This window comes from Thunnus thynnus, chromosome 19, assembly GCF_963924715.1.
Source record: "Thunnus thynnus chromosome 19, fThuThy2.1, whole genome shotgun sequence".
Lineage (NCBI taxonomy): Eukaryota > Metazoa > Chordata > Actinopteri > Scombriformes > Scombridae > Thunnus > Thunnus thynnus.
Window position 1 is genome coordinate 14,560,196 of NC_089535.1, and position 26,088 is coordinate 14,586,283.

The 26,088-nt window shown below is 40.5% G+C and overlaps 1 protein-coding gene across 5 annotated transcripts in view; it reads left to right on the plus strand.

Annotated features, from left to right (window-relative positions):
- The first annotated feature begins 476 nt into the window (after positions 1 to 476).
- The window catches only part of LOC137170365 (mediator of RNA polymerase II transcription subunit 13-like), an 81,091-nt gene continuing 55,479 nt past the window's right edge, over positions 477 to 26,088 (plus strand). For all 5 annotated transcript variants that reach the window (XM_067573679.1, XM_067573681.1, XM_067573680.1 and 2 more), the window contains exons 1-2: positions 477 to 1,371; positions 18,621 to 18,858. In XM_067573679.1, coding sequence (XP_067429780.1) covers positions 1,300 to 1,371; positions 18,621 to 18,858 — 310 coding nt within the window. In that variant the 5' untranslated portion in view covers positions 477 to 1,299. The remainder of the gene's footprint in view (positions 1,372 to 18,620; positions 18,859 to 26,088) is intronic.

The window sequence follows — 26,088 nt, forward strand, 5'->3', positions numbered from 1 at the left end:
GAAATCATGCGCACGTTTGAGGATTTACTTCAATAATCCAAATCATCAACAATTCTCGAGATGGAGGATACGCTTTTAAATGCCGCGTTGGGTTATAAAGAAAAAGCCTGCAGCATGCAACATATTCTCCAGACAAGGACTGTCTCTTTTGCTTGAACTCTGCATTTAAGAAATCATCTTTTTGTGTGTGTGTGTGTGTGTATGTGTGCAAGACTGAGGCTGCTGTAGCCGTGAGAGGACGTTTCGTAATGATATAAAACTGAAAGGAAGGAAGGATTTTTTCAAGCCTCCGTCTACAGAAGCCTGCTTGTCGTTTTCCTGCCGGCGGTGGAGTAAGAATAGTTTTTCTTGTCGGAACGGTTTCACTCATGATTCGGGTTACTGGGAACCCGCTCGACTTTGTCCGCCCTGCCACGAATTGGAGCACTATAGGCTATAGGGGGGGCGGGAGGGGGGTGTTAGTGTTGGTGGTGGTGGTGGTGGGGGGGGTTCTGTTTTTAGCGACCCTCGTCTGCGGTCCGTTTAATTGAAGAGCAACAGAGGGATTAAACATTCCTGCTCGCAGCGCCTGTTTGTGTGAGAGGCAGACTGGGTTACATTGTGAGAGGAACGGTTGTGGTAAGAAAGAAGAGCTATAAATAGCTCGTGCAATTCTCGAAAACTATCACAAGTGGTGCATCAGCTTGTGGAGCAGACGGAATCAGATATCCTGCACGTAACGCCTCGCCTCTGAGTTAATTGTTTTGCAGAGAAGAGGAAGTATAATATTTTTTTTTTTTAAGAAGTTTTGAGGCTGATTTCACATATTTTTTTTTGTGGAGGGGGATGGGATGGGGGGCGCGGATGAAAGCAGTCGTTTTCCCATGGATTATGCTCATTTAATGATGAAACTATCAGCGGAAAGACTGATATGGAAACAGGCTGATCTTCCCCAGCGTGTGGATTGAAATGGATACATTTCTGTGCCTTTGACAGTGATCAGATTTGGAATCGCCTGACCTGGATTGTAACAATGTTTTGATCTCGCTTTTGGATTTACAACATTTACAGATTTGGCTTTTATGGATGCATTCTGCACTTCTTTCTGAATACGCCCATTCCTCTGCTCGACCATCCCGCGTCTATTATCTGGACCTCTTGTGAGGTTATAAGCCTGCTTGTTTTGGCCGTGTCGTGGCAGGCTTGTCAGGCGGGAGGGGGGGGGGGGGGGGGACCGATTTGTCAGCCCTGCTTCGGTGTTTTGATGCCGATGTAGGATTTCGACATGCCCAGCGCTGACGACCCCAACGGCGGACGATTATGACTACAACAACGAATTGGGTGGCTAACGGGGCAAGCCTTGAGGACTGCCACTCCAACATCTTCTCTCTGGTACGGTATAAATAAATCATGCTCGTCACAGACACGCGAGCCAGTTGTGATCGACATGTCATAAGACCGTGGGAGGCACGCTTAAATGTGTGTCTGCTGTACAAAGGTGAACCATATTGCTGATGTTGTTATTAGGCAATCATTAACACTAGTTAGTGGTCCGGGAAAAAGCAGTGTATGTTTACCACTAAGCCTGTTATAATAATACATATCACCCCCGAAGCTTAAATCAACACGGTTTAAAAAAAGATCAACTCTACTTTATTATCTTGTAATGCTTAAAATTCAATTTTCAAATGCTACCCAAAACAATCTGACCAATTATTTGTGATGATACTTGCAGTTTTGGCATGATAAACAATAGATAAACAGTAATTTTCTCCCCATAAAGAGCACAGTTTTCAGTGCCCAATATCTCCCCTCCCTATAAATAATCATTTCACTGGAAATCTGTCTGGAACTCTGTTGCATTGCCAAGCAACTAACTTGGAGAGAAGGCGTATTGCTGCCTCTGTCAAATACTTCTGCAGCCAGAAAATAAAAAAAAGAGATTTTCTGATATGTCAAGCTACACAAATGGCTCACAAGGTCATAAATCAGAAGATTATGTGAACTGAGGAGCAGCCAAAAGCTTTTTTTCCCCATCATCTTATCAGATAAAAGCTGATAAAATTATAATGTTTCCCTGTGAGAGAAAGGTTAATAAGATTTTGACAGACAGCAACATGTATCAGGCACACAGCGGAAACAGCACTTTCACACTCAGTTTATCAGAAAAAGGTGATTTTTGATTAGTATTTTTGCAGAAGTCACTGTTTTTTGGGGTTTTTTTGTGCAGGGTTTTTTTTTTTTTTTTTTTTTTTTTTTTTTTTTTTTTACAGTTTTCATCCTGCAGTCAGTGAGTTAACTGTCCTACTACAACATGCAGCCAAGTGGAAAGGCATGCAGGCACAGGCTGCTGAGAACCACAACAACATAGGGGTCCTGAGGGCTTTTTTAGGTGATCATGCAGGATGTCCACCAGCAACAGCAGCCATCCGCTGTTGCACTACACAAATCACACCAAAGCTAAATAAACAAATATCACAGGGTATGGATTTAAATGGACATCACACAGCTTACAGAAATATCTAGAATATAAATTTTAAACAAAGCACAATTTCATGCATGTCAGTAGTTTTTGTGACTGCAAAGGAGAAAGAGATTTAAAGTTATATCTTTAGCTTGTTTTCATTCAAACTACCTTTTGGGAAACACCTCCCAAGGGCAAATTGATTATCGGTGAAGTGAATGGATCATTGTTCCGGTGTCAGATGTCTTAAATTCTCTCAGTCTCAACACGCAACAATTGAAAACAGTGCTTACATCTCCGTCAACTTCCCAGTTTAGGTTATTCTCTCGTGGCGAAGCTTTCATTCACCTGCCGTGGCGTTGTTGGCCATCGAGCCGGCCCTGTGAACATCCCTTTCAAACTGAAAGAGAAAGAGACCATCCATCAGCTGGCTTGTTGAGAATATTTATGACTGGCTAGTGCCACAGCGGTTAGTCACTGGCAGGGCTCCTATAGGGAAGTCCAAGACAGAACAAAACACTAATGACAACACCGAGTGTCCTGGTTAGAGGGTACGACAGAGACAAAGAGACAGACAAAGAGATGCGGATTGCTTCCCGATGTTGGAGATGAGGCAGATGTGAGCTTTAAGCTAAAGAAGCGGCGGTTGAAGCTCTGTGCTTGAAGTAAATTAATCAAATCAGGTGTGAGTATTGATCCAGCAAAGAAGACGTAGAGAAAAATGTAATCAATCTGAATAAGTGCACAGTTAGTATTTCCTGCATGCATTTGACCACTTATTACTTAGTTTAGTGCTGAAACAATTAGATTAATTAATTAGTCAATCGACAGATATTAATACAGCAGCTTTTTTCATAATCAATAAATAGTTAGATATTAGTCAAGGAGTCAAATAGTTGCTGGTTCCAACTTGAGAATCGTGAGGATTTCCTGATTTTCTTTGTGTTCTATTGTTAATAGAATATCTTTTGGGCTTTTTGACTGTGGTTGCAACAATTTGAAGATGCACATGTGGTTCTAGGAAATTTTGGTGTACATTTTCACTATTTTCTGACATTTTATAGATTGAAAAACTGAATCAGCCAATCAAACAATAGTAGGATATTTCTTTACCTTGTATAGTATTTCATATTGGCTATGTTCTTACATAAAGGTCTTGTAGCTAACCAGTGAGCGCTCTGGTCTGACAACCTGTTAAACAACATTCCAACATGCACTAACCTCGTCCGTCACACTGATTTACTGGCTGTTATTGCTGCCTGCATCAATAAAAAAGTACCTAAAAAGCATAAGTGCCCATACTGTGGGACTTTATGGGAACGCAGCAGATTACTGTCATGCGCTCTGTGAGGCCGGTGTCAGATACTTGAGATTGCTGCGATCACACAACCCACAAAACAACTGTCTTGTGTGCTGATGATCATCCATCTGTGACAGAAAGCAAACAAGACCCTTGTAAGTGGGGGGAAAAAGATCTGAGCTGGTGAGCTAAGTTGAAGTGGCGACTGAGGAGGGAAGGGTGGAGGACGAGGGGAGAAACATGGAAGTGTTTTCAGCCGAAAGAGAAAGAGAGAGAGAGAGAAAGAGACAGAGAGAGAGAGAGGCCGAAGGACTGCAGCGGAATCTGTTTTCATTTTAGGAAAGTATTATGACTGATGTGCATTTCCTGACTGCTAGCCTCAGCCTATTTGAGAGAGAAACTGAGAGTGAAAGAGTGAGACAGAGCGAGAGAAAATTAAAGAGTGAGGAACGTAATGAGAGAGAGGGAGAGAGAGAGCAAACAGTCATCTTTCTGTGGACTGGGCAGGTTCTTATAACACTGACTCAAGTCAGAGTCCCAGCCTGAATGTGAAACGCAAGGAGGAGACAGTAAAAGAGCCTCATAACACAGGAAGCCTCTCTCTCTCTCTCTCTCTCTCTCTCTCTCTCTCTCTCTCTCTGTCTGTGTGTGTGTTATGTGCACATTGTAAACCATCCAGACTCAGGAGACAAACTTCAAACACCCATCATATTATACACACACACACAGACAAATACACACACAGATGCATTCACAAACATGAGCACCGACACGGAGAGAGGAAAAAAATAAACACCCACATGCCCACACAAACATATGTATCACAAATGAAACACGCACACACTAAATCTCCCACCCACACTTGCCAGCGCACACACACACACACACGCCACATGTTTTATTGCCTTTATTTGGGCTGTGAAAATACAGATGGTGGACAAATTAAAAGGAAAAATCTGAATAAATGAGTGGAGAAACACAGGTGCACTGCATGGTGCGATGTATAAAAATGCTGAGCAGGCCCAGTTGATTCTGATTTTCTATCAAGATGGCAAAGAGGAAAAGATCTAAGTGACTTTGAAAGAAGGTTCATTGTTGGGGCACGGATGATAGGAGCTTTAGTCACAAATACTGCTCAGCTGGCTGGTGTTTCAATAGGAACAGTGACTAAAGTGACATCTGCATTTAGATCTATGGCAAAGACATCAGTAAATAGAGTCGGAAATTGTGGTCGACAGCGCACATTTGATGACGGTGAGGCTCGTGCATTAGTGTGATATGTAAGAAAAAAAAGAAGAGCAACTCTTCCTCAGGTGACTGAGAATGTCAATGCAGGACGCGATCGGACTGTGTCAGCAAGAACAGTCCGTCGACAATTACATAGAGAGAGATATTATAGTAGGGTAGCAGTGCATAAACCCCTCATTACAAAGATGAATGCACATTTAAGAGTTCAGCGCTGCAAAAACCATAGACACCGGTCTACAGAGATGTGGAAAAAAAGTGATATGGTCTCGACAAGTGGATGAGTGCATGTGTGTCTTACACCAAGAACAGGCCTGAATGATTGACCCCTACAGTGAGGGGATCTGGTGGCTCTGTTATGCTGTGGGGGGCATTTTGCTGGCATGGTTTTGGTCTGCTTGTCCCCTTAGCGGGGAGGGTCACTGCAAATCAATACAAGGTTGTTCTGAGTGATCACCTTTATCCTATGATGAAACATTTCTATCCTGATGGGAGTGGTCTCTTCTAGGATGACAATGCCCCCATCCATAGGGCACGAGGGGTCACTGAACGGTTTGATGAGTATGAAAATGATGTGAATCATATGCTACGGCCTTCGCAGTCACCAGATCTCAACCCAGTTGAACACTTATGGGAGATTTTATACTGACTGGTTAGACAACGCTCTCCACCACCATCATCAAAAGAACAAATGAGGGAATATCTTTTAGAAGAATGGTGTTCATCCCTCCAGTAGATTTCAGAGACTTGTAGAATCAATGCCAAGGCGCATTGAAGCTGTTCTGGTGGCAGGTGGTGGCCCAACACCTCACTAAGACACTTTATGTTGGTTTTTCCTTTAATTTGTCACCCATCTGTATATCCTACATGCCAAGAATGCAGGCTTGTACAAACAAAGGTAGAATGCAGAGACTGTAATTAAAGGACTTTCTCTGTCCCCTCGACAGAGTCGCGTGGAGTGCAACACTGGTAATTAAGTGTCCTCAAGTGGAGGTCTAATGTGATCAACTAAGAGGTGCTCATTAGCCAAACTGTATTCCAGTAGAGATCTTGCATGTATAATAATGATGCTACTGTCTGGTATGGAAATAAAGTGCTTAGAGATGAGGCTGAGGGAAGACCATTAACAGGAGCGTCTTGATTTATGGCAGGTGAGTGGCCGCGGCTTGTAAGAAGGAGCAGGTAATCAGGAATGGTGTCTGTTTAATATAGACTGTTTGCATTTCCATGTTATTAATGGCAGTAGAGGGTATTGCAAGGATGCTTAGGGATGAGAAAGAGGCAATGGTTGCTGCTGAGCCAGATAATTGGTGCAGTAGGAGTTTATGGAGGGCCATGATATATACAACACCAGCACCGATACATTACCTTGGTGTCATTACCAGCAAATTGACCAAATCTAAAGGGTTACTCTCTCGCCTGAAAAAATATCAAAACTTAATAAAATGCCATTATAACAGTCCCTTGTTTCTTTGCCGCTGACTGCCGAGCCTGATGGGCATGTGACATTATCTTTACACTCGCTGCTGCTTATTCAATTCAAGACCATCGCTCGGTTAGCGGTTAGCTTTGTAGTATATTTCTTGTTGCAGGTGTTTTTGCTTTTTGTACATGTTTTGGTATTTGTAGCATTTTTGGATTTGTTTTCTTAATGTTTGTGGTCTTTCACTTATGTGCGTGCTTTGTGCTTAGGGGCCACTGTACAGTACAGATACCAAAACAATACCATTATGGATACCTTATTTTGAGAAATATAAGCATTTTCATTTAATAAAGAAGCCAGTTATTATCAAATTACATTATCGGATCTTAAAAGTTGTCTGAATTTTTGCCTGACTGGTAAATTAATGGTAATATTGTTATGGAATTTTTAAACCCAAATAATGAGCAGTATCAGCTTCAAAAATGCAGTAAAGCCATAGTGTAAAGCAGTTTTATGAGAATTAAGCCTAAATAAAATAGTCAAATTGGCAAAATTTCAATCAGAACTGAGTAAACACATTATGAATTTGACCAGGCATCTGTAACATTTAGGTCTGTAGCAAAAAAGAAATATTTGATCCGTAAGCCCTGTGTTTATATTGAGATCTCTATGGATGACATTGAAGCCACGGCAGCGCCCTCTCTCACAAGGACAGATTCAATCCAGGTTTCCAAGGCAGCACCCCTAGTCTTCTGCAGCGTGCCCTATGGAGCAGCTCCATCTGGTTGCTTCTCACTAAACAGTCCACCCCCAGTGCCCAACCTGTGCTTTTGGCTCTGTTCACTTGCAATTTTGACAGCTAGCACTGTCTTCACCTTGAGTCTGCGTGCGGTACCTCCCACCAATCTGCCCCTGTCACTTCTGTGGGAATCCCTTGTCATCGCAATAGGACTCAACCTGACAGTAGCCCACCTGTGTGAACATGGCATTCTCTATGTCACTTGCACAGACATGTGTGTTTTTGCTGCCATAACAAAATGACTCATGAACAAGCGTCGTTGTGGGTTAGCCACTGAAAGAAATGGGGTTGGGTGTTGGTTGGGAACCAAAAAAAAGGGGCTTCCCTCACTCTTCCGCCTCTGTTTTCACTACTTATCTCTGGTAAAGTTCCCCATGTAGTCATGGATCTTATCTGAGCAGTAGGCCTGTCAGGGCCTTGCCACAGAGGTGAAGAACGGTTCAAATGCGGACTGGGAAGGAGGGAGGGAACCACCGCTGGTCCCGGAGCTTGAAATGGGACGGGATGGGCAGGAGTATTTTGGAGCACGGTGGCTTGAGTGTAAAATATGTAAGCCCTGCAGTGCCAGCTGTGTTCTATTCTTAGCGCCCGCTGGTGTTCCTGCATGTGTGCAGGGCGACAGAAGGCAGAGTGGGAAAGGAGGATTGGCAGGAATGGACAGTAGCTGGCTCCTGATAGCTGGAAAGTTAGCTGGTTAGCTGGCAGCAAGACTGATAGACTGTTAGATAGACTTTTAAATGGATAGATCGATTTTAACCATTGTTAAAGCCAATCATTGTTTTCACAGCGTTGCTCCTGCTGTGTTTTTATGCTGAATTCAGTTGTTCCGTCTCATCTAGAAATATTCTTGTCATCTTCAGCAGAGACGCTCCACCTGGCTCAGACACATTTTCCATAAACACAAGTGTTTTCCCACCAGATAAATAGCACTTTCTTCCAAACTATTACATTTTTGGATGTGCGTTGCTGCAGAACCTCTGGTCAAGTGCTGAGGCCTGTTGTCTGATTAGTAGATAAAATCCCAGAAACAGAACAGGCTTGTCTCTGATCAGTTTGCAATCTTTTCACCTGACTGCAGATCCCCCTGACAAAGAGAATTTCTTTAAAGGGAGATATTGCGCTGCTTGTAACTGGGCAAATATTTTCTGCAAGCCAGACAGCTTTGCCAATATCATGGTTGGCTGGGATTCAACTGCAGTTAGAGCACACTTAGGTTAAAGGCTGTCTTTTAGAACTGCGAAACAAGGCGAGAGAAAAAACATTAATGTTGTCTGCTGTGCTGTTGCAAATTCTAATTATCATGTGTTCATGTTCCATTGAGGGATTATCTGTGACCAATCAGACGGGTACTTGATGAGAACAAACACATTATGTGCAGACTGTTGATTCACAGCCGTTTGTGGTGCATTGATTCTCCCTGCGCTGCCAAACGGCACTCGCTCTCTCTCATCTTGAATTAGGCAGACGCCTGTGATTTTTCAGATGCTAATGAAAAATTGTACAGCTCAATTTAAATCCTGGCTGGCGTCATAGAAAAAAAAAAGGACATTTCAGGTGTGGTGGTGAGACACAAAAGGTTTGATAGTTTTTGCTAGCAGGTGGTGTTGTAGTGCAAAGATACCATGACCGTTGTATCTGTTGTAAAGAGTGAATGGACAAGAGAGGAGGACTTGAGTATGTCTGTGTGTGTGTGTGTGTGTGTGTGTGTGTGTGTGTGTGGGTGTGTGTGTGTGTGCTGAATGTGTTAGCAGAAGTGCACAGGACTTGTAGTGTTTTAGCTCTGATTGGCTGCCACTCCCACTTAGTAAGCAAACAACAGATTAGAGGCAGCAGCCAGGTGAGTTGCAGGTTGAAACCTGTTCAGGTGAGACCCAGAGCCCGGCCAAGCCTAAGTCCTACACACACACACACACACACACACACACACACACACACACACACACAGATAGATGGAGGCATTGCTTTCCAGTTTTTCCCCTTTATATTTTATCTGGTGTGTAATGAAACAAGAAAAAAGTCACGCTGACTAACGCAAAGCTGTCATTTTATCTGAAACAGCACCCCTGTGGGAAAAAAAATCAATGCAGGAAATTACAAGCCAAATTAGTTATTTTTTCATACCGCTTATGCTCCATTTGCCCAATTTCAGGAACAATAACCCTATTAACTACTTGTAGGCATTTTGGAAGCCTCCATGCAGTGCTAATTGTGCAATTACTGCAGTGAATAATTTTCAAATAAATTTCAAATAATTCACTCACTAAAGAAACTCAGTAAGTAAACCTACACCACAATGTAATTGTCTTGCTTCTGGTAATCCCGGGACTTTACTGACGCATGTATGACGTGTTTGATACCATCACCAGCCAAATTTGAGTTTATGAATTCCAGCTGTAAGGGAACAAGCGGAGGTGTTATTCTAGCCAAGAACGACAACATGCAGACATACAGTACACTCAGTACAGTACACTGATTTTCAGAGTAAAGAAAGGGAACGCAGAAAAGCTTGAAATGTTACATTATAACATTTAACAACGTTATAACAACATGTGATGCAGCTCTCACACTACGTTATCTTTGCTCTGTTTTACTTATTTCGCCGTTTTTTGGCGTCTATCTACTTTTGTACTGTTTCTCCTACAAATTTTGTTTGAATGTCAAAATGACCGTCTTCTTAAGGAGATGTATACTATCAATTTTCTTTATTGTGACATGTTTTAGTGATTTTATATAATTTAAAGTATTAAAATTTATAATGTAGTTTATAAAAGTCTATGGGAGGAATGTTTGAAAGTTGATATCTCAAAAACTTAAAGTGCTTGTGGACAGCTGCTTCTATAACGCCACCATGTGGTAAGTTATGACTTGTTTTACATTTTGGCTAATAACTTATGAACCCTGAGGTGTGGCAAAACAATGTTTGCACAGTGTGTTCCTTGGATAAGGCTGATTCAACTGACATAGGCCACGCCCGTTTGCGCTGGGAAAAAATGTCCGCCATTTTGGATTTTTCCGTAAACACATTTTTTGCTTCTGTTGGTCTATATTTCATGTATTCTTCACCAAACTTGGTAGATACCATATTTAGATGATCCCAAATGAAACGTTTGGGTTCGTTTTTGGGTATCACTTATCATTTGTCTGTAATTGGTTACCAAACTTTTGAAGGTGTGGCCTGATGCCCTTAACGGGACATAACTCTTCAATGCTACATTGGATTGCAACCAAATTTGTGAATCTTGTACATAAAGCCACACTGCACAAGTGTGTAGCATTTGATATACTGCTACTCACAGGGGGCGCTACTATAATATAATAACATTATATTTCTACAATTCTGTCGTCTTTAATAAAATTAAGCTAGGTACACAAGTTCTTCACGAGAATGTGCATGACGTATTGAAGCATGGCACCAATAGCCCCACCTTGTGGCCATTAGTAAAACACCATCATACTACTTATTAACTGCCTCTCTTAAATGTAAGTGAAATTAAATATAAATAAATTCCATGGTAATCAAATTCAGCAAAGTTGTACAGATGGGGATTCTGAACAAGACTGTAGCATTTGATACAATTTCACCTGTAGGTGGCGCTATAAGATTTAAAAATTTGCTGCTGGAGCAGCAGCTTGCAATAGCAGCATCAGCAACAGCTTCCAGCTCTCACACGCATTTTTTTCAGAAAATGCAAATATTCTAGTATTTCTACTGTAACCCTGGAGACAGAAATCTCAAAAATTGAATACCTTGCTGAATTCCTACAGATGTTGTATGTTGCCTAGCAACAGTTTTTACTTCTCTCTCTCGCGCTCTCTCTCTGCCTCTCTGTGTGTCTTCTGTTTTTCCTTTTTTATGACCCTCAGTTTTTCTGTCTTTGTCTGTCTTTCACTCATTCCTCCCTGCAAATGGCTTGTCACAGTTAATTAAGTTACACCTGAGACACTAGTAAAGCAGAGACTGGTTTATTTATTTGCACGTTAATAATTTAGGCTAAGCAGGGCCAGTGCTTTAGCCTGTCCCTTAACGCTTTAAAAGCAGCCTGACGCTGCAGCTTTGTGTTGTTTTATTTTTGCCAAATGGCTGGGGATCTTGTCAGCCCTTTTAGATGTGGCAGCAACACTGCACACAATGTCTCGTTGTCCTTATTGGTCTTCCAATACTGGCGCCTCCTGCCTCCCACCTCTCTTTGTGTCAGGTGAGAAGTCATGGCTTGATGGAGGCTTTCCGCAGCGTGATTGGCAGGTCTATCCGTCACTCAGCCCTGGGGACTCTCGCTGCTCTAATTAGGTCGCTTGGCTTGCTCACCTCCCAGGGCTGGATGCTACAGCACAACACAGATCAAATGACGGTCCCTTGTTTTGTAGGGCCTTGTAAAGGTGACGGAAGAACGCGGAGGAAAAGCATCTGTTTAGTGTCCTCAGCCCCAGAGGCCCTCTTTCTACACCTGTTTGGTTCTTTTGTGTCGCTCTCACTCCCTCACAAGTGCAGTAATGTGCATCGCTCTTCATTTGTGGTGTAAAATGCCAGAGGGGAGCACGACTCCTTGTGGGTTAATTTGATTTCAGCGGGCTAATTGATGAACGGGGAGTCGTTGCCTGTTCTGATTTCTGCCACTGATTCTTCTCACTGCTGACTTACCAGCACAGCCACCCAACCTTCATTGTCTTTGTCTATATTTATTCTTCACTATTCTGACACTTGAATGTGTCAGCTCTGATGTACTCAGGGAAAATTGTATAAAAAAACATACATAGAGTTACTGCTGAAGCTTCAGATAAGTTGTATTAGGTCAATTCTCACACAAACCCTTTCATAAATAATTAAATTTTCCTTGTTCCTTTGACATTTGATCAAAGCGAGATGGATAGTGTTGCATTGGCTGATAAAGATAAGTTTTATCTAAAGACTCACATGCATCACAAGCGATCTGAGCAAATTCCAAATATTGGCAGCTTGTCAAGTGTCTAAACAGATTTGAAGCTGATGAGAAAGCTATGCCACTCTGACAGAATAAGTGTTTCACTTGTGCCAGAGTAGGTAAAACTGCTGATACAAGCTGTCTCTCAATTGCCTAAAGTGCCTCCTTTGTCAGACTATCAGACTGTGAGGCTCTTTACGCTGTTGTGAGATTCCTGAAGAAGTAGCATGTCTCTTAGATGACATACTCATACACTTTCTGTCAGCTTTGATAGAGCTAGGCATCCACACCCACTGTTGACATCAGCTGCTATTCTAAGAGACTGATAAATTATCCTTAATGAACCTCAAACAGCTGCCTTTAACCAGACTAAATATGTTTTTTTTTCTCTGTATCTTGCATTTTTAAATGATTGCTCTTTTTAGTCTGCTTCATGTATGCATTGAATTCTTATATTAATAGACATTTGCATTGATTTGCACAGACATTTTTATGGGCAATGGCTCAATTTAAAGAACAATGAATCCCCCACACTCACTGTATTGCCTCCTGATGTTGACACTACTTAAAATCATCTGCCCAAACTCACAAATATACATGCTTGTGTGCACAAGGATGAAACACTGATTTGATGATACACCTGTAAAAATAATGTCTGATTAAATCCATAACTACTTCCAACTTTAAAAAAAGATATGGAAACAAACATACGTTAAAGGAGATAAGGTGTAAAACGTTTAGAGCTGCGTCTTACAAAATGAACTATTTGACTAATCAATGAAACATTTCAGTTATTTTTCAAGCAAAAATACCAAATATTCTCTCTAATTACAGCTTCTTAAATGTGAGAATTTGTTTTTCTTTAACATATACAACAGTGAATTGAATATCTTAAAATTCAGGACTGTTGGACGGACAAAATAAGCAAATGGTAGGCATCACTGTGCCTTCCAAACATGGTGAATTTTGTTCTACTTTTCAACATTTTACAGATCAAATGATTAACTGAGAAAATATTTGGATAGATTAACTGATAATGAAAAAAAAAAAAGTTAGTTGCAGCCCTAATAAGGCTTCCTTTGTTTCCTTACTCAGCTCTTTCTCCATCTTAGTGTTATATAATTTACAAAATCACCGACTTGCTTCCAGGTAAATATCAAATAACATATAATGAAAAAAACTCCACATTCGAAGGACGGCAGTAGAAGAGAACTGATCCTTAAAAGGACTAGCATGAACATGTCATGCAGGTACTGCGGATGAACGGCAGTAGAAATCGAGAAAACACGTGCTGGGCAGGTATCATCACAAGCTTCTCTACAATGTTTTAGCACGTCAGCTTGATGAAAAGAATTCTCCATTTCTCACGCACACACAGCAGAGTGTGGATGCACTGTCACTTGATGTTATTGTCTGAACAACATCGTTTTATTCAATGTAATAGTGATAATTTGGTGCTATAATAATTAGAATGTGCAACAACAACAAATTGCATTGTTAATAATTGCAATAATTTTTTAATATATAATTACATGGTCCAGAGAGGGCAGCTGTAGACTGGCTCCAGCCACTTTAGCCACGTTGTCTGCACGTTTCTGGTGCTTTGTCATGGAAGTGGAAGGAAAAGGAGATTTTGTTTGTTGATTTAGAGTGTTTGTATTTTCCATGGTGTATCACCATGGCAACTATTTTAACTGATTTTGTTTGTTGATATTGTATGTTTTGATTTTCCGTGGCGTAATCTCGGCATCATTGCAAATGAGGGTCACCCTCAATGATTTCTCCAAGACGAAAAAAATGTCTCTACATGTACAGAGTTGCGTTTGAATATGTTGCCAGTTCCTGCCTTGTCTGGGTGTATTTGTGAGCGTAAAAAGTGCGTGCGTGTGTGTGTTTTCCCTTGTCTCTGACAAAGCCTTGTCTGAGTATGTGTTTTCCTACATGTTTGAGGACAAGAAAAACATACATTCAGCTGTGTCTTGGGGAGTTCAAGAGGTCCATTCAAAGAGGTCCCATAAGTTTTTTGAGAAAGAACAGGAGGAGCAAACATATTTTCAGCCTTCAGAAGCATTCCTGTGAAGTGCATGTCAAGTGTGTTTTCCTCTCAGCTCTGCTATCTAAGTAATGGAGGTTTCCTCTGCATTGTAAAGCTCCTGGGCTTTATCAACATGCAGTACTGTATGTACGTGTCTGTGTTTTAAACCTGCAGTATGACAAACCTCACCAATCTCTGGAAACTGGATCCTCTTTTCTGTTTAAGTCACATGGTTTAGACTTTATCCACTGCTGTCTGTTTGAGCAACACATGCTAAAGATTAAAGTTCTGACTTCCATATTTTCTTTTGATTACAAGCACATGTCTAGTGCACTGAGGTTGACCTCTGGGTGGGATACAGATTCTGGTTTCCAAGCCTGGGCTCAGGTCACCTTACATTCAGCAGGAAATTATCTTTAACTCTCTGATTTGAAGTTTAGGGTCCTATTTGAAACCAATTTTCAAAAACAGAAAAGCATGTAAAATAATAAAGCACCCATCCGGCTGTGAGAAACACAGATTTTTCATGCTGCCAGCTGAAAAGAAGGATTTTAATGGAATTTAACAAACAGAGGGCAATCTTCCACCTCTTCTGTGCTTAACACAAGAATATTCTGGATAGACACGGCGAACTGTTATCTTTTCTCTGTTTACCAGACAAAAATACATAAAAAGATAAATGAAAAAAAGAGAGAGAGCATGAGATACTCCGAGGTGTATTCAATAGGCATCCGTGACAGTGAGAGAGCGCTGAGAGATGAGAGGGAGAGTGGAGAGGAGAAAGATAATAGAGGTGAGAGTAAGGTCAAAGCTTTGGTCCGTCTTCACATTGGAAGGAAAAAGCTCTTGTTTTTGGTCCTGCACTCAATCAGAAATTAAACCAGCCAACCTGCAGAACAAGGGGCTTGGAGGAGTGCTGGCTTTATTGACAGTGAAACCAAATTTACCATCTTTTTTTCTTGACCTCTTTGCCTTTTTTACCCCTTCGGTACTGTTTAAAAGAGACAGAAGCTGCTTCCTGGGATAATCGTTTATTTGCTCTTTCGTACTCTGAAGGGTGGCGTAGAATTTGCTGCTTTGGATGCATAATTGCTCAGTTTTTTTTTCTGCTATCTTGATGAACATAAATATAGATTCACTGTCCCATCAAGCATACCATTGACACCACCCCGGATGGCAAAAGAGGAACAAGTAAATCTTTTTCCCACGTTAATGGGAGTAAAATCCGAGCTGGCTAACCCTTCCATTTTAAGGTTTTCACAATTTTCCTTCACTGAACACCCAAAATATAGCGGAATTACTCAAAAATTTAGCTGATTAATCCATTAGCTGATCAACAGAAAATTCATCGGCAACAATTTTGATAATCAAATAATTGTTCAAGCAATTTTTTTAGCAATAATGGCTAAAATTCACTGGTTCTAGCATCCCAAATGTGAATATTCTCTGGTTTTCATCCTCCTCTATGATAATAAACTGATTATCTTTGGGTTTTGGACCATGGTCACACAAAACAAGACATTTTGAAGAGTAACCATGGGCTCTGGGAACTTGGGATGGACTTTTTTTCACAATTTATTTTACAAACCACATGTATAATTGATAAAATAATCAGTAGATTAATTGATGATATAAATAATCGTTAGTCACAGCGCTATAATTTATCCTCTCATTGGTCGACACGAATCACAAATCTATCTAATCTAAGTTTAGCATCTGCACTTCAGCATCTTCCCCCCTCCAACTCTTTTTATGACTAACACTGATAGAATTATAGCTAAAAAGATTAAAGCTTGTTTTTATTTGCATGGCAGAATTTTATTCACAACACTGATTTGTCACTGAAGTTGCAGAGATAAAAACTCCGCTTCCGCTTTGACTGCGATGTGACATCAGATGAATTTACACGCTTGAAAGATTTTCTCTGCTTTCTTTTATGTGATACAAGTGATAATTTATTCCTACAAATATGAGAATTTGCCTTTTGTTGGCACTGGTATTACTGTGACTTCAGAGGGCTGATTGTGACGGTGAAGTCTAGGTAATCAGTGTAGCCCTCACCTCCATATACACATAAGAATTTATGTACATATTCAATACAGAAACACCCATGAAAATACAAATGGATAGACAGTCAGATCTCAGCTGTTATCATTGAAAAAGAACCGGACATCAGCCGGAATATATGTCTACATCATGATGCATGTCAGTGTTTTTGTGCTCGTCTGGTCTGCATATCATCACAGCTGCTATGTTGTCTGATGTTGTGTGTGTTAGTGTTTACATCTGCCTGCAAGCATGTGACTGTAGCCCCGTTCCTCTTCTTCCTGCAACTGCGCCACAACTAATCCTCCACAGGAGTTCAGCAAGGTGTTCAGTCGGAGTCTTACCCACTACGCTGAAAAGTTTGCCTCAACAATAGACACACCAGAGAGCACGCGTTGTCAAACTGGTGTGTCTTTATTGTGAATTTATTTCCTGACATATTTACTTGTCCTCATCTCTTCCTCCGTGCTCCTGACTCAGTAGCAGCAGACAGCTGTGTCAAACAGCCGAGGAACTTTTGACATTGACTGGGAGTGACGAGGCAGTGCAAGCAGATGTCTTCCTCTTTGCTTTGGGAGAAACAGCATCCTTGACCTTGTCATGGCTAATTTTAGGGCTTGGCTTATCACAGCACCAATGTTTATATCTTCCATTACACACACTGTCATTACAGGAGGGACATGCTTGTAATTATGGGTGCATTCTGCAGTCAGGATGTTCCTGAGGGTCCTGTGCATACTTCGGTGTGCACTGCCCTCACTTTTAAAGATGATGCAGTGTGTGTATTGTTCATAACATGCTCAGATTTGTGATTTTTCCGAGATTTTAGCTTCTGATTTGGACGCATCCCTACTATGCGTACACACACAAGCATCCTTTCGACTGTCACGGAAGCTGTTGATAGCTGCTGCTTTTCTTCATCCACTCAAAAAAGACATTGCAGGATTTAATTGTCTTTGAGCTGCTTCTTTGTACCTGTCCCTGTGTTTTCCACACAGTTAAAGTGGGTCAGTGTTCTCTCTCCTCTCAGCTGGTCTTGGATGGCTTGGTGCTGGGGCCGGTGTGCCAAACACGATCCTCACAGCTGGGTGAACACAGGAGAGGAGGGCAGCACGAAGCACTGAGATTTTCCCCCCCCCCCCGCGTGCCAAATCTCCGTCCTGTTCAACAATACCTTTGTCCACTTGACTCGCTCACACACAAATACAAACGCACTTACAAAAGTGTCCAAAACACACATGCGTCTCACAGGGTCACGATTATTTGCGTTCCTGTGCAAAATTTCTGTTCTGTTTACTGTCTCTCTGGGTCTGCCTTTTTTTTTTTTTTTACCGGCTCATCACTAAATGCGTCATGGCAGAGTGCCTCCACGCCCAAGTCTGCGATAGGCAACATAAACACTTATCATACCATTAGATTAAATGGAGGAGATGTCAGTTGCTGGGCCAGGCTCCAGCCATTGACCCCGGCACTATTTCCTTTTCTCATATCTCTCTCACTCTTTGTAGCTTCCTCTATATTTAAGTGCTGTCTCTCCTGTAGTGGTTCCTTCCCAGTATTTCACTCAAGGCCATTTTTTATGTCTCGCTGTCGGTCTCCACCTCTGCTCTCCTCCGTAGTTACATTTTATCTTTTCAGCAGCAACAGTGACTGAAGGTATCAGTTAAATAAGGTTATAACAACACAACAGGGATACATTAAATGTACTCAAACGTTTACACAAAGGATCTTAGCCGCGTGAAACAGGAAGCCTAGTCGAAATTGAACAAACAATCAAACATGACTGGACAGCATCTGTGCAGTTATTGATTATATTATATTGTCTGATGTTCTCTTTCATGTGAAACACAACACTGTAAATACAATGCTTCAAGGTTAACACTACACTAATAAGGCTGCAGGAACATTATGGATTTATGCCTAATGGATGTTTTATTTCATGTCATGCATGTGAGATAAATATTTTGAAAAATGTGTTTCCTGTATTGATTAATTGATCTGCTGCAGTACAGTTGCAAATGTTGAACATATTTGCAATTTACATATTTGAGTAACAATAATATACAATGATATATGACATTTATGGCTGCATTATTTTTGGTATCGATCACTCTGCCAACTTTTATTTTAATTAATTGGTTAATATAAAATATATAAAATATCAGAAAATAGCGAAAAATGCTCATCACTATTTCTCAGATGTCTTTCAATGTCAAAACCCAAAGACACTCAATCTGTAATAATATAAAACCTCACATTAGAGAAGCTGAAACCAGAGTAAATCTTTTGTTTTTGTTTAAAAATATGACCTAAATAAATAATGGATTATCAAAATAATTGCAGAATTAATTTGCTTTTAATGGACTAATCAATCTCCTCTCTTCGTCTCTTCTCTCCTCTCCTCTTCCAGGCGGAGTTGACAGGCATCAAATGGCGTTGCTACAGCTTCCGCAGCGGCGGGGAGTACGGTCCGGTGATCTCGGCCCCGGCCCAGGATGACCCGGTTCTGCGCAGCTTCATGCGCTGCGTGCAGGCCAACCTGCTGTGTGTATGGCGACGCAAAATCAAGCCCGATGCCAAGGAGCTGTGGATCTTCTGGTGGGGTGAAGAGCCCAACCTCTCTGATGTCATTCATCATGAGCTGGAAGGTGAGAAAGAGAGAAAAAAAACAATGAAAGAGATGAAGGATGAGGCTCGCTCCTCTGTTCTATCCATCTCAATTATTTTTCCATCTCGTCGGCCTTGACTTCAGCTCCCGTTTATGCTCTGGAAGTTTAGGTTAGAGGCTTGTACAGGCTGTATAATTTTATGGTTGCTTTTTATTATGCTGCATTGAATTATATAGACTAGGGAATGATTTCATGGAACCCAGTTGTCTTGCAGTTTTAGTGAATTTCATGTAAAATTGACTTATACTGAGTTTTATAGTGTAGCTTATGTTATACATGAGCTGCGCTGTCTAATATGGAGCATTAGTATGTAGATTCAAGCCGTTTAGTCTGCTGCAGATTCAAGCTGTGTGCTGTTTGTTTAAGATGTTTAGGGCACATTGATCTGTTTTGTGTGGAGTAGTCCTATATTTGAGCCTCATATAGCGCATATCTGAAATGTGTTTGCTTTGCAACTCAAGTGTTTATATGCTGCTTCAGGAGTATCACCATATGATGAAGTGCTCAGCAATAGAGTAGATTTTTCTTGCCAGAATTCTGCTGTGTTTGTGTGTGTGAGAGAGTGAGAGAGAGAGAGAGAGAGAGAGAGAGAGAGAGAGAGAGAGAGAGAGAGAGAGAGAGAGAGTGTGTGTGTGTGGTTGTGAGTGTTAGTGAAAATTACACTGAGATATCTCACTTGAGAGAGTGCTACTGTCAGCACTATTGTCCCTATTTATAGAAACATTTGCATTATCTCGCTGCGCACGTGTGTGGAGGTCTAACATATCGACTAAGCCTCGGGAAGACGGAGAGGAGGAAACAGGAGAGGGATTATATTGGGTCTGGTTTAACAGAATAACAGTCAGGAGGAAAAAGCAAGAATATTAGATGGAGAGGTTGAAGCGAATTGCAGTCTTCAGTTACCTATTAAAGCTGACTTGATGTGAAAAGGCCTTTCAGGCACTGCAGGAGATATTTGACAGATGTTGTGCCTTTTGACTCAGACTGCACAAGCGTGTGTAATACAGAAAGATCCACTGTACCTTTCAGTTGGGTTTTGGTTGCATCTAAGGCATAAGATAACTTTTTCTTTCATTCTCATGACATCTAATAGCGATCTTATACAAAGCATGCAGGATGATAGTGATCAGTTTGTAGTGGCAGGAATTATTCATTCAGAGCAAAAATACATTACCTGAAGCTGTATAATGCATGTATTTTAATTTTAGCATTACATCACCAGTTTGCAAGCTGCTAATGGCAGCTTAAACCAACAGTTGTGACTCCCTTTGAGTAGCACATTTAGGTCTAATAGAGATGATTTTAATATTGGCCTGTTTACATTTCATAGTTATTGATTACTTAGGATTGCAGATGTGTCACTAGTCTAAGGATTTTGTCACTATTTGTCTTTATATCCATGGGGATGAACTCTGCTAACAAGGGTTAATTAGATATTTGTCTCCAGGTTTCAATTTAATAAATTTACTCTAAAAAATGATCAATTAATAGAAGTCGAGACAATGTTTTTTAGGGAATAAATTAAAAAAAAATCAACTTCTCTGACTTCAGGCCCAAATACATTTAGACATTTTGTAACACTATTTTTTTTGCTACTTCTGCTGTTGGGGTTTCTTGGAATGAGTCCCTTTAACAGTCGTTTTCATAATTGATTTATTATTTTCTTCTTCTTAATTGTTTAGCCTACAAAACATCGAAAAACTGTGAAAAATGCAAATCACAGACATCTCAGTCCAAAACTCAGAAGTATTCAATTTACTCTCATGTTACAAGGAAAAACAGCAAAATCTCACATTTGAGAAACTGGAGCCATCAAAGCTCTGGAGCCTGAAAAATGACCTAATTGATTAATCAAAATAGGAGCTGATCGACTAATTGATTAACAGACAAATTGTTGCAGCTCAATTCCCATTACAGTTTTGTTTACAAGTGACTTCACAATGCAAAGTGAATGGCAGCTAGTGAATTTGATGCCTCACACAACAACCCTTAATTAATTTGCACAACCCGGCAGTGCTTCATTTTGTATCTGAAAAGGACAGTTAATCTTAGTTTACTCTTCAAGTAAAAATGAGGATCAATTTTTAGTCCAGTTTTTAAAGTCAAAGGCTGCTACTTGTTATCTTTTGGCATCAGTATTACTACTAATTTTTAACGTCATGGCTGTGTTAGTGTGGAGGGACTCTTGAGGAGGATTACTCTACAACTCAACAGATGCACAGACACTCACACACACACACTTACACATGCTGCATGCAATTATGATAATACGACTTCTTTACTTCTGCAAAATCTCACAGGTCTCCGTTTATAATTCCTATTAAGCACTGAAAATAGCACTTGGGGTGTGAGAAGGAGTTGATAATTGTTAATTAAAGTGAAGCTGGATTCCCTCCAAATTAGACTCAGTTGTAACACAGGGAATATTGGTGTTTTACCAAGTCTTAAAGAGCTACACACCTAAATTTCTATTCGACGTGGGAACGTTTTATGTGTTAGCTTTCTCTCTCCTGCACTTCTGTCACTCCCTCTCCCTTGTGTCACCTTGACTTCCTCTCTTGTTTTCCTTTTTACTTGTGTCAGTCTGCACCTTGTGTGATTTCTCCCCTATTCCTCCTTGCTCTCCTTGTTCTCTGGCTGACCTGGCCATTACATAAAAAAGTCTATTGATGTGATGCATGATGTGCTGATTTTTTTTTTGTGAACTTCTGCCAGCTAGAGTTAAAATCAGTAAATGTTTCTACCACTGGGACAAATTGTTTCATGTAGTATCAAGATATTCAAATTCACTCAGGAATTTTGCTCTTATAGTCATGAAATTTGTGTGAAAATAAATGAAGAGAACTACAGTTTTAGTTGTACTTCGATTTTGGCTGAAAAAGGTTCAAAATTCAAAAGGTCCCCTTGATACAGAAGCACTCACCACAATCTAATGTTTGACAAACTAAAGTAACTTTGTTGTCTGTTCAAAAGTCAGAAGGTTTTTGGTTTGGGATATCGAAAGACCAGTTTTAATCCATAAACTACTGTTTTTGCCAAAAACAGGTCCATATATGTGCATTTTTATTATTACACTGGAAACACTCATCCATGCAGAAATGCTGATTTACACACATTTGACCGAACAGCTTAAGCTGCTGGCTTGTCAGGCTCATTTAGTGTGAATAATCAGCAGGTTAATTATGTTTCGAGTCATGTTTTAAATTAGCTGGATAGTCAGCTCAGAGTGCTGTCTGCCAGCAGAGTAGTGAATGTGTGAATTTTCATGAGGTATGTTTACCATTTAATGGTTAAGAAGAGGATGTTACATCCTTTACACAACAATAAGATAAAGACTGACTATACAATTATACAGTCAAGTCCGGCTTAAAAAAGGGATTGCTTTAATTTCAACTTCCTAGAACTCACATTAAAAGAGGTAAAATGCACAGTGACGGAGGACTAGAACCAGGATGGGGAGTTGGACTAAACAAATACATCAGCCAAGGAACCCCACCTCATTAAACTGTTGTTCATGTTTTTTAAGTGAGACTTGTAAAAAAAACAGAACCTAATTATATTTACAATACATAAATTATTATTCTAGTATATGGGTATACCCACCCACACTCACCAGCAGTTATTAAAAAGATATAAACAATAAAAACTGTGTTGTTAAACTCAGAAGAGCTCACATTGACCCATAAAGGCTGAACTCGTAACAGGTGGGGTGGGGGTTGGGGTGGGGGGGTTCAGTTCAGCTGGCCAAGGAGGGGGCAGGGGAGGTCCACATGGGGCATGAATAGAAGTTGAGAGGACAAATGGAGCACACTGAGTAACAGTGCAAACATCCAAACCACTTGATATGGAAATTAATAAAAAATTGAAATAGTAACAGAACAATAATTTAGTGACACAAAAATACTTTTGCCTGATGTGTCACTTTTAAAAATGAATTGATGAAATGCAAAATTAGATATGGCCGGATGTGTACTAGATTAGCAAAAATGCAGCATGACTTTACTGGACAACTGCCCAAAAATGCATTGCGTCTCCTCAGACTGCGCAATGAGATTATGAGCCAGGCTAAAAGCTGCTGTAAATTTCTCTTTAGGACTGTTAATATGTCACTTTATGTGAATTTTAATTTCAAGTTTTAATATTTTTTCAGGCAAGAAAGTAAGCATTTAGATTCTTAATATGTGGTTAGTTTATCCAAATAATGCCTGTTTGGAAATTCGGTGCAACACTTTTGGAGATATGAGGAGCTGCTGGCCGGGTGAGACCTATCAGTCATCTTGGCTGCTAGCAGCCCGACTCCTGAGATGATCGGCTGGTCAACATGTCGTCATCTCAGGGAGAAAATAATCTGATAAACTGATCTGTGCGGCTCTTTGGTAATTTACCGCTGGAAGAATGGAAGAAGTAATGTTTTATATTTGTGATAAACAACAACGGCAGCTGTGAACAGTCTGCTGTAATGGCATACTTAATGCTGTTTGAGTATGTAGCAGGCAGTTTGTTAGTATCCGATTTCAAACACCGTCACAGTCTACCAAAGTGTTGTGCAACCACCTTTAACAACTTCCCCATCAATGTGTCATTCAAATTTTGACATATCATTTAAATGAGCAGCAATTAGGTTACATATTAAGGCTGCAGGCAGTGTAGTGACACCACAGTAGCTATCAGTGCTGCTAGAGAATGAAAACAGGAAATACATTGATATATGAGGTTGGTTATTATCCATACAAACAGACTGAAATGTTAACACAGTTAGACAACAAAGAAAGATAAGTATTCCACTGAATTATATTTGTGTAGCCTGGCTGCTGCAAGCCACTACCACAAGCTCATCTTTATCAAAGAAAATGCCTCTCCTGCAGCTGTAGCTGACTTGCTAACCCCCAATGTTTCAGCGGCATCAGGTGGCCCATTTAAGGCCCATTTGATCTAAAGTGAAAGAGTAAAAAGTAATGGAAAGAAACAAAACAAAGTCTAACGTATAAATCTTCTAATCATGGTGGGTAATTTAATGAAGAAGACATGAAGTGTTAGTGTGGAGAACTGCTCGATAGCTTAGCAAAATATCTTGATATTGCGTGAAGGTAATGAATCTTTTCTCTACGGGTTAAGTCTAAATAAATCATGCTTTTGAGATAGTGCCAGCAGCATGAGCAGCTATGATCTGGTGTTACCTCTCCACTCCTCTCTCACTGCAATCCAGCTCTCTGTGATATTGTCTTTGGTTCAATGTCAAGTGTTTGAGCACCATGTTCAACACACGGTGGCTTGTTTTCTTATGACCAGACAGCACTGGCCTGTAATGTATAAGGCGCATAAAGGAGAGTGTAGGTTGAGTACAGTTTGCAAGGAAACAGGATTAATGTGTTGAATGGGCTGAGTCATCAGTATTTCCAGCACAGGCAGAGCGAAAGTGACATATTTTGGATATGAGTCATAAATATGAATGTGCGCACACACAGACACACACACACACACGCACATATAGCACATACACACAATGATTAATGTGTGACTGAATGTACGATTTGGACCTTGTGATTATCCAACGGCAGCCCCACATACCACCCAGTAGATTTATGTACAGAGATACACAAAGTCTGTATAGTCATAGTGCAGTGTCATCATGACATTTACTCACACACACACGCACACACACATGCACACACACAAACACATACACACACTTCTCTTTCTCTGTGTTTGTGAGACTGGGTGGTGAGATGATTTATCAGGAATGGACAAATGATGAACAAAAAGGGGAATTGTTGCATACATTGAAAGATTGCAATTATTATTCGATTATTTAAATAAAAGCTATATCATAACACTCCAGTTGTAGTACAGTGAACCTGTTATGAAAAGCATCATGACTGCAGTATTTTCAATTTTCATAGGAAAAATATCATCAACAGAGTAAAGTTAACGTTACTGATGAGCAGAGTGTGTTCAAGTTATATAATTAACCATTTAGCAGTGATACCATAAGTATGTAAGTATGGATAGAGTCCTTCACTGTAAACAGGAGCACACTGTGCTTTATCAACATGGTAAATTGTAGAGTCATGCATTGCTGTAATTATTGACAATATCAGCTAAACATAAAGCACAACATTTTATCCTTCTATACGTTTCTATCTATCATATAAGAAAATAATTTATTGACTTGTTGAAATAGGTGCATGTGTAGACAGCTGACATTTTGACTTGTCTGAGCAGGAAAAGCAATGTGTAACCAAACGGCAACTACCACATCTTGAGGCTGAAGCCAATGTGGAAGTACCTTAAAGTGCAAAATGTCACAGACGGCCGCTAGATCCTGGCTCCAAAAAATCCCTGGCTCCAATTGACTCCCATTCAAAAAGCGTCATCTTCCCTCTAGAAATATTAGGCCAATCCTTATTTTTTCACTGAGTCATAATGGTCTCAATCGCTAAATTCGGGCCCTCTAAGAAGTGTGCTGGTAGTCATTCTGGAAATTATATCTCTGTTAATAAGATTTGAAGACTTATAATAGCTTTCATGTCTGCTGTGTGGGCGTTGACTGACAGGTGTGATTGACAGTTTGGGACTTGCACTGAGTCTGACTACTGTCCCAATATTTCAGTAAGTTTAGTGTTACTTGATTACGATACCTGCCCTGTTAGCACAATTTCACCAAAGTAGCTAATGTTAGCCCAAGTGTGCACTGCTCAATGTTCCCAGTAAGCTAGCGTTTACTTCAGTCCGAGGTAGCTGACCATAAGCCGCAACTCTGATCTTCAAACTGGCTCCAATGCAAACCAATGGGCGACGTCACAGCTCACTATGTCCAACTTTATATACAGTCTATGGGTGTAACTAATAATATTAATGATGCCTGTGAAATGTCCCAGTGAGCCAACATACAGTATCTAATATCAGAGCCCTGGCGCTGATATACCCTGAATAGAATGCAGTCATTATTAATGTTATTAGTTACACCTGTGCTTTTCCTGCAATGGCAAGTGAACATATTCTGCTGTAAAAGGGGCCCATTAAAATGGCTTGTGAGTGAAATGACGCATTCATTCATGAAATTTAAAGTGTAAACAGATGCTTCAGGTCACTGGGATGCATGTGTGAGGGGGATGGAGCATCTACCTGCTGTAGACAGCAGTGTTGGTTAAAATTAAGGTGTTTTTAGTCTGAGAGAAGAACGACTAAAAAAAAATGTGTCTGAGTCAT